The sequence below is a fragment of the Misgurnus anguillicaudatus genome, chromosome 10, assembly GCF_027580225.2.
Source record: "Misgurnus anguillicaudatus chromosome 10, ASM2758022v2, whole genome shotgun sequence".
NCBI classification, from domain to species: Eukaryota; Metazoa; Chordata; class Actinopteri; order Cypriniformes; family Cobitidae; genus Misgurnus; species Misgurnus anguillicaudatus.
Genome location: NC_073346.2, coordinates 41,636,328 through 41,646,374, shown reverse-complemented (window position 1 = coordinate 41,646,374; position 10,047 = coordinate 41,636,328). Strand labels below are relative to the sequence as shown.

Sequence of the window (10,047 nt, the reverse complement as noted above, 5' to 3'; positions counted from 1 at the left end):
AAACGAGCCCGGATGCATTTTTTGGTGTATTTTCAAAAATGAATAAAATTTGGCCTTTACTTATGGAGGGTGCCATATAGACAGTTTCAGCAGTAACAACATAAACGCGCGGCTTTCGTGGAACACGCGTAACTTCCGGTGAACTCCCCTAGGAATAAATAACAACAGAGTTCTTTTAAAGTAGTTTATTTATATAACAAGCAAAATAAACAACACGTAGATTACATAGTAACCAAAACATTTGTTATTTTCAACGAGGTATTTGTTTAAGAGTTCAGTTTCAGCAACTAGTCAGACCATTAAACAAACAGAAACCGGAAGTTAAGTTCAGTTCAGACGCGTAATCGCGTCACCACACGTGCATCAGATAAAACTGTTTATATCTAATAAAATGAAATCTATCAGATTATAAAAATGATGTATTTAAAAGTCCAGTAGTTTATCTACTGCAAAAAATCTGACGGTCACATTCACATCACTATCAATAAGAACGTGCATTAGTTTGTTTTTAAGGTATACTAACATTAAAATAGTTGCCTGAAGGATTGTAATTGAAAGATTGATTATTTGAATATCAGATTTTCATAAGGTGTAAATTATTAATACTAAATGCATGACCTAATGTACAATAATAATATCATAAAATGTAGATCAAATGTTTGGTATGTTTAGTAAGAAAAAGATGTGAAATCTGGATTATATTAAGAGAGATTTGCAAACCATAAGCTAATATCAGTAATCATTTTCTAAATAATTGAACTTTGACCCCTTTCACGCAGCATGTAAATCATAACCCATCTGTGTGATGTTTAAGAATCTGATGAACACAATGTGATGTTGAGAGATGCAGACGGTCAGCTGTGGATGTTCCAGACAGCAGACGCCGTACAGAAGTTTGAATGTTGGACACGAGCTCAAGTTCAAGTGCGTCTGCCGTGTTTTGTTATGTTTGTGTTTAGCAGCTGCGGGAGGGCGGCGTTCGGTGGGATTTTGAGTGATGCTATGGCATGGGAAAGTCACCCTGAGTCTCCTGTGAAAGAGAGATGGGGCGGAGGAGGGGCAGATGGCTCTTCAGACAGGGGCAGAAATGATGGGATGCAGGGGCAGGGGTAGTTATGGAGGGTGGGGCGGACCTGCATTGTGTGTCTGTTTGGGCCTGATGGAGGGATTTTGTGTCTGTGTTTGTGTGAATGCTGCTCAAAGACGAATCAATCACTCTCGAGAAAGTCAAGTTTAAGTTCAACACTCTCAACAAAGCCTGAGAAACAGAAGCTCAGACGACACGTCCACAACAAAAACACAACAACAAATACTCTTGCAATAATACAACTTTTTGTTTTTTTTAAATCATGATGTTTATGCATTTGTCAGATGCTTTTATCCAAAGTGACTTACAGTTCATCACAAGAAATACATTTATATCAGTGTATGTGCATCTGTGACTGATTTAATGTCATGTTAAGTAATGCAGGTAAATGTGTATTCATAGTGTTTGTGATGTACTAAGAGTTAAAAACTGCTCATCGTCTTGTGATGTTTTGGATATTGGTGTGCTGCTGATATCCCATTTTTAACGCAGTAACCTAGTTAAACTCAACCTTTCACACTGATCACATTTGACCATATCTGCTGTGTTCTTCTGATGCTGGTGTGTGAGGTTGTGTTTGTGTTGCACCTGTTTATTCCTTTGTGTTACACTGTTACCCTTCATCAAGGTTTCATCATCTCTGATACATCATCATCAACCTCACCTTCATCATCTCTAATGATACATAATCCTACATCATCATCAACCTTCTCTTCATCATTATCAACATCCTCTTCATTGTCATCATCATTATACTCCTCATCATTGAACTCATCCTCTTCATCACCATCATTGTACTCCTCCTCATCACTATCATCACCATCATTGAACTCATCCTCTTCATCATCATCATCATCGTACTCTTCATCATCATCATCATCATCATACTCATCATCACCATCAACCTCCTCCTCTTCATCAGCATTCGTAAGCATCATGTTCTCTAAGATTATTTACTTGGACTGTGTTCTGCACCATCATGATCTGATCTTCTTCTGTTCTCCAGGTTTGGGTGAAGCTTCTGAATTGGCCTTCATCACAGAACCCAGTGATGTCATCGCTGTGAGGGACCGCCCCCTCATGCTGGATTGTAAAGTAGAAGGGGAGGGGCCTATCACGATCACCTGGCGACGGAACGGTGTACCTGTACCTCTGGGAGTGCGAGCGGCCGTGCTGGAGAACGGGACTCTATTGATTCAGAACTTCCAGAAGCGGCACGGCGGCGACGAGAGCGACGCGGGCGAGTACGACTGCGCGGCTCAGAACCGATACGGTCTGCTCATCAGCCGCAAGGCACACGTCCAGCTCGCGTGTGAGTGATGCCAAAGACAACACAACTCTGTCATATCTCAACTGTTTCTCACTGCAAAGACATTCATTCATGAGCAATTATACATTAATTTAGTAGCTTAATCTGTTATGAATTGACTGACCTGTGCTTGATCAGTGATGAAACAGCAGATTTCACAGTAATGTTTGTAAAACTGAACTAAGCAGTAAAACACTCTGATTGGTCACTCTTGAGATCATGTGATGTGCTCAGTTATTATTGATCACCTGTATGGTGGTTTACATCTGTAAACGCATTCATAAAACATTCCTGGTTTCTCTCACTCAGCACTTCCCAAGTTTCACACACATCCGGAGTCAGTGAGTGTGGATGAAGGAGGCGTCGCACGATTTCACTGCGCTGTGAGCGGCGTTCCTGAAGCCAACATCACCTGGGAAAGAAACGGAACAACAATTAACAACAATGATGACAGGTAACACACACACACACACACACACACACACACACACACACACACACACACACACACGGTGTAGTGTTTTTCTGGCAGCTCTGTAAACCTGTTGTTGTGTTGTGTTCAGGTATACACTTCTGCCCAATGGTATTCTTCACATCACAGGAGTGCGTCAGTCTGACAGCGGCTTCTATCGCTGCAACGCTAAAAACATAGCAAACACACGCTACAGTCATGATGCCCAGCTGTCAGTCACAGGTAGAGATGAACTCCATCTGTCTGTCTGATTGAAGAAATCTCACACATGAACATCTCTAAATCCTGTCTGTCTGTCTGTCTGTGTTTCAGTGGCAGGTAATCGTCTGTATAAGGATCCAGTTATTCTCTCTGGACCAAAGAATCTGACTCTGAATGTTCATCAGACGGCCATACTGGAGTGCATTGCCACTGGTAACCCACGGCCCATTGTGTCCTGGAGCAGACAGGGTAAAATCTCAAACACTGAAGTCACTGTACCCATGATACCATGGTAAACTGTTATTGTCACTAACACTGCTCTATTGTGTCAGACGGGCGCTCTATAGGTGTGGAAGGCATTGAAGTGTTGGGCACAGGAAACCTGATCATCTCAGATGTGTCACTGCAACATTCTGGTGTCTATGTGTGTTCTGCAAACCGACCTGGAACCAGAATGAGAAGAACCGCAGTGGGAAGACTGGTGGTGCAAGGTACACACACACACACACATACACACACACACACACACACACACAGGCATACACACACAAGGTTTTACTGTGACCTACGACCCCACCAAAATCGACAGTAGATTCAATGTTGATAGAGAGAATGTTGGTGTGTTGTGTTGAGTGCGCTTGTGTGTTGTGTTGAGTGCGCTTGTGTGCTCCGTTGAGTATGTTTGTGTGTTAAGTATGTTTGTGTATTGTGTTGAGTATGTATGGGCGTTGTGTACACTCTTGTGTTGCGTTGAGTGCGTTTGTGTATTATGTTGAGTATGTTTGTCTGTTGTGTTGAGTATTGTGTTGTGTTGCGTTGAGTGCGTTTGTGTGTTGTGTGCACTCTTGTGTTGCGTTGAGTGTGTATGTGTGCTTGTGTATTGTGTTGAGTATGTTTGTGTGTTGTGTTGAGTATGTTTGTTTGTGTGTTATGTTGTGTTGAGTGTGTTGTGTTGAGTGCGTTTGTGTATTGTGTGCACTCTTGTGTTGCGTTGAGTGTGTATGTGTGCTTGTGTGTTGCATTGAGTGTGCTGGTGTGTTGTGTTGATTATGTTTGTGTGTTGTGTTGAGTATGTTTGTGTACTGTGTTGAGTGTGTCTGTGTATTGTGTGCACTCTTGTGTTGTGTTGAGTGTGTTTGTGTATTGTGTTGAGTGTGTTTGTGTATTGTGTTGAGTATGTTTGTGTGTTGTGTTGAGTGTGTTTGTGTATTGTGTTGAGTATGTTTGTGTATTGTGTTGAGTGTGTTTGTGTGTTGTGTTGATTATGTTTGTGTATTGTATTGAGTATGTTTGTGTATTGTGTTGATTATGTTTGTGTGTTGTGTTGAGTATGTTTGTGTATTGTGTTGAGTGTGTCTGTGTATTGTAGGGTTTATTGTGGCTGGGACAGCAGAATAATGAAAGAGAAAAAGTGAAGGGGGAGGAATAATTGTGTGTGATTGACTGATCACCTCTGACCTCTGACCTGCAGGAAATGATGCGTGAGGCTGTGATTGGGTGAGGGGTGTAGATTGATGTAGGTGGGGGGCGGGTTGTTTTTAGTAAGTGAGTATAAACAGCAGACTAACATGTTTAACTACACTGATTCATTTAACAGATCAATAAATGAATGAGAAATATTGAAGTGATGTAAAGAAGAGTTTTATTCTGCTGATCATTTATTCGTCTATCTTTCAGTGTTGCTTTAATGCTTTATTCTTGTGTCTCATTGTCTGTACACGTGTAGAATAGAGAGAATAATAAATGAACCCAGATCAGGTCTTTTATCAACCTAAAGAAATTTATTTTCAGATGATAACCGGCTGGATGTACATTACACTGCTACTTAACACATGAGTAAATACAAACACGTATGAAAAGTGCTATATGAATAAAATAAAATCTGACTAATTTCCATCATGTCTGTGTCTGTCTTTCAGCTCCTCCAGAGTTCCTGCAGTGGCCGCAGTCGGTATCAAAGGCTGTAGGCAGCAGTGCGGTGTTCACGTGTCAGGCGCAGGGCGTTCCTGAGCCCCATCTCATCTGGCTGAAGAACGGCAAGATCCTCACACCTGGAGATAACGTCAAACTCACCAACAACAACAGGTAAATAATCATCCACTGATGTCATGAAGCTCTTCTGTGCTGTCTGTCTGTCTGTCTGTGTGTTTAATGATGTTTCTGTCTTCAGCACGCTAGCGGTGACGCGCATCACAGCGCAGGATGAAGCCATTTATCAGTGTATAGCAGAAAACAGTGCAGGAACAAACCAGGCCAGCGCTCGACTCGCCGTCACTCCGTCCGCTAATCTACCAGAAGCCCCGCAGGATCTCACAGCCACACCGCTCTCAACCACCTCACTGTTGATCCGCTGGAATCGACCCGAACCTCACGTCAGTAACGGGATCATCGGATACGTGCTGCATATCCGCAGACTCGGCGGTGAGACGGACAGATGGAGTTTCTCACAATGTTTAATATCCGTCTCCTCTCTGCTTGAGATTGATCGTTGATGTTTGTGTCCTTCAGATCCTGACAGCAGTGAGCTTCAGGAGGCCGTAACGCAAGACACGTTTCAGCACGAGTTTAATAATCTTGAACCTGCCACCACTTTCTCCATCTATGTGAAGGCGTATTCACCGCTGGGTGCCAGTCAGCAGTCTCGCACCATCATCACTACAACACTGGGAGGAGGTACAGTAAGATACTAGACACATGAAGAGATCCTCTTACCATGATACCAGACAGTAAAAGTTTAAACCACAAAACATCATCAATGAGAAAACAAAGCAGAATGAAACAGATCAAATTAAACAACATCACCAAATAATCGTTCTGGAATGTTTCTAACTATATGTTTGCACTTCCCACAGTTCCCAGTATGCCCAGTTTCTTCACAAAGGTTCTGAACAGTACGGCCATGCAGGTCTTTTGGGATCTGCCGAGTAAAGCCGGTCGAGTGGAGGGATATAAACTCTCTTATCGCATCTTACCACAACAAGAGTTTGGACCTGAAGAGCGTTTCCCCAACCACATTAACACACACACCATCTCTAATCTGGGTTAGTCAACAAACGCACGCACACGCACACACACACACACACACACACACACACACACAGTGACATGTTGTGTTTTCTTGTAACAGAAGCTGCAGCTGTGTATGAAATTCAGCTCATAGCGTTTAATGGAAACGGTGACAGCATCAGCAACAAACGTCTCGTCTCATTGGCTGAGACTGAAAAGAGCGGGAAAGATACAGCAGGTAACTCAACAATGAATCCCTCTCAGATGTTTACAATACTCTACTGTTAGATTATATCTTATAAAACTTCAGATAATACAGAAATACACAGACATTTAAAGGGGACATATCATGAAAATCTTGACTTTTTCCATGTTTAAGTGTTATAATTGGGTCTCCAGTGCTTCTGTCAACCTAGAAAATGTGAAAAAGATCAACTCATTAACTTGGTTTACCAAAACTTTCTCTATAAGCAACTGAAAAAATGGCTCATTAAAATGTGTCTCCCCTTGTGATCTCAGAAGGGGATCTTATAGATTTATTTATATGACATATTAAAAGTGGTGTGATAATTATAATATGATATTTTGAGCTAAATCTTCACACATGTACTCTGGGAACACAAAAGATTTATTTGACATCTTTAAAAAGTCATTTAATCATTTGTACTAAAGATTAACAATGATAACGAGTAAACAGTAATGCAACATACTACTGTTTAAACCTTGACCAATGCTGTGTTTCATTTACTACAGTAAAAAGTGTGCCGTTATTTGGAAGGTAACAGATGTAAGGATTTGTGTTGTGTTGTGTGATCAGCAGGTCAGAGTTTGTGTAACTGTCGGCAGGACACTGACGGTTCGGTCGGTGGTATTGTGGTCGGGATTCACATCGGTGTGGCCTGTATTATATTCTGTGCTCTCTTTCTCATGTTCGGATATCGTCACAGGTACTTCTGTCTCAAAACTGATCTGAGAACTGTGAATTACTGTCACGTATGATGAATGTGATGACATTTATGTTTGTGTTTGTGTAGTTTCTTCTGTCAGAAAGGTTCTCGGGGAACCTGGAGTCTCTCTGGAGGACAAAGTGTTTCACACAGAGACTCAACAGTTAAAGAGATTACAGTCTGTACTACTGATGCTATTGAACTAATGCCACAGGTAACACAATGAACTGTGTTTATATTAATTGTGTAGTATATTGTGTGCATGTTATTTCAGTAAGTGCATGTGTGTTTATGTTATTGTACCACCAGAGGGCGGTGTTGCAATGCTTCTTGGCTTTTGTTTTTTTAATATATTACATACATATGTGTTTTTTTCTGACTTGTTGTGTTGTTGTGTTTTTCAGGGTGTGTCAGCAGAGCATCAGGCGGGTGAGACTCAGTGTCGTGTTGTGATTGAACCTCATTGTTCAGTGGTCAGCAGCACAGGTGTGAGCACAGGTACAGGGTGAAGAGATCTCAACACAAACCCCTCTCTAGTCACAAACACACACACACACTCATCTATTTAAATGATGAATCTGAGAGTTTAGTAATATTTCAGTTTGATACTCCAGTAAATTAAACTTTAGTTTATTGAGTCGATGAGATGAGTGTGTGTTTGTGATTGGACGTCTGTAATTCAGCACATGTGTGCAGCTACAGACCCCGCCCCCTTTCCTTAAACTCCTCCTCTTCACCAAAACTCTCAACATCCAAAGACTCTGGACTGAGCCGCCCGTGCTGCTGATGAAGCCTCTACCTCAACCCAACACACGGCCAGGGATCTTCTGATCTGATGTCAGCGGCCGGATGAGACTGAACGTTCAGGTGATTCCTGCTGTAATGTCACCTCTCGCCGCCGCCGCCTCCTCTGGTGACTGAAATGTGTTTTCCTCCTCGTGCTCTGTGAAAAGAGAGACGTCCAAAGAACTTGTGCTTCTCTTTTCTTTCAAACACACACTGCTGTTTTCTTTCATGTAAGCTGATCATTAACCAAAGTGAAACACTTACCGAGTAGATCTGACACCTCTTTATTATAATAACCTCACAGATTCTAATATAGAAATGAAAACTAATAAGTATGGGGATATATTTTCATATTGTAAAAGCAGAAGAGATGAACTGCTTCTTTATTAATGTTGCCCAAGCTGAAATTGCCAAATAGCGGTTAGTGCTCGTGTTTATAAGACCAAATACCTCGTATGTGTTCAATGACACCAGTTTCTCATGACACACACCAACAAACCTGATGCGCGTGTGTGTGTGTGTGTGTGTGTTTTTTATATTTAAATGCACACAAACATAAGATCGTCTTTTCACTGTTTGAATTCTTACCAAAATACTGTTCTTGCATTCACATAGATGATTTTATATGACTGAGTTCACACAGCGAAGAGTGACGACCGTATTCTGGTGCCGTGTGATTCCAGCCATTACAACTCTTATAGGACTCTGATTCTTGTTGAACAAAGAAACAAAACAACAAGATTAGAAAATGAGGCCAAATTTTTAGACAAAAACGTGAATAAAACGTCTGTTCTCTTGCAGAACTTTTCCTTCATTAATATTCCCACTGATGAAAAATAGTTTTTCTCTTACATTTGGGAAGTTTTGCCAAAACAAATTTATATAATGTTATTCTTATTGTCCAATTTGTATTGTTTTATTCCTTTAATTTTATATTCTCACTCTTTCTGTAGAATAAAAAAGTAAAAATATTAGAAACTTGAGAATTTTAAAGCAGACAGAATGTTGGTGCATTTTTCCCATTGCGACGTTTCAGTGTTATTTACGACGCAGTATTACAACATTAAAATACCTGGATGCTTGTTGTAAATATGGCTGATCTGATCTCAGTTTGCTGCTTTAAAGGAAAACACCATAATTTACTATGTTCTTTCCTCAGCTTGGATTAATTAATACATCCTTTTCTTTTTTTTCAATGCGTGCACTTAATCATTGTACAGCGTGTCGTGAATGTGTTAGCATTTAGCCTAGCCCCATTTATTCCTTAGGATCCAAACAGGGATGAATTTAGAAGCCACCAAACACTTCCATGTTTTCCCTGTTTAAAGACTGTTACATGAGTAGTTACAGGAGTATTAATTGGATAAAAATGAGAAGTATATTGTATGGTGTAAGAGCACATGGATTGCAGCGCTTTGACCTCTGGCGCAGTAACATCATCACTACTGACTACTCCTCTTCTCGCTCAAAGTTCCGTCAATTAACCAACGTGTCGTCTTCACTTCTACCTGTGCTACTAGAAAGCAGCAAGAAAACATTAACATTGGCCGACATTATAGATGATGACGACGACGACTTTATAGCAGACCCTGAGCCATATGTAAAAGTGGACTTACAGCGTTCTGTTGGTCATTTGATGGTAAGTGTGGCAGTATCTTTTAGGCGTAGTCCCGTTTAGGTATAGTTCTCCTGGGTAAAATGTTCGGACCAAACATGCCATTTTTCAGCATTTGTACTGGAGTCGTTGTATCCATGTTCAAAGCAGCTAGCCATAATTTCCGCCGTTTGTGGTAAACTGGAATTCTGTGAAACATGGCGGTGCTACACTTTCTGCTTGTTATCACAACCCTTCACAATGCACATAATCACCATGATTATTCATAAGCTATCTTTCTTCTACTACTAACTGACTGATATTTCACTGAGTCTGCTCAAACTACCGATAGTGTATGTGTGCAGTCGCATTGGTTATATTGACACATAGTTCTTATTTTTTATCCACTTAAAAAATCGCCACTTTTTTTCTGCCACCATACTAACTTGTATAACTACTCATATAAGAGTCTTTAAACCGGGAAAACATGGAAGTGTTTGGTGGCTTCTAAATTCATCCCTGTTTGGATCCTAAGGAATAAATGGGACTAGGCTAAATGTTAACACATTCACGACACGCTGTACAAAGATTAAAGAGAGGGATGTATTAATTCATCTAAGTTGAGGGAAGAACATAATAAAATAT

At 40.8% G+C, this 10,047-nt stretch overlaps 1 protein-coding gene across 1 annotated transcript; it reads left to right on the top strand.

The window, feature by feature from the left end:
• Positions 1–1,776: 1,776 nt before the first annotated feature.
• On the top strand, positions 1,777–9,045 carry LOC129448938 (immunoglobulin superfamily DCC subclass member 3; the record flags this gene model as incomplete). The annotated part of the gene is made up of 15 exons (XM_055211654.2): positions 1,777–2,014; positions 2,094–2,399; positions 2,706–2,850; positions 2,960–3,090; positions 3,181–3,318; positions 3,402–3,560; positions 4,989–5,154; positions 5,240–5,490; positions 5,578–5,742; positions 5,922–6,110; positions 6,197–6,313; positions 6,896–7,022; positions 7,110–7,236; positions 7,427–7,520; positions 7,781–9,045. Coding segments are annotated over 15 exons (2,382 nt in total), but the record flags the coding sequence as incomplete, so codon positions are not given.
• Between the last annotated feature and the right edge of the window lie 1,002 nt (positions 9,046–10,047).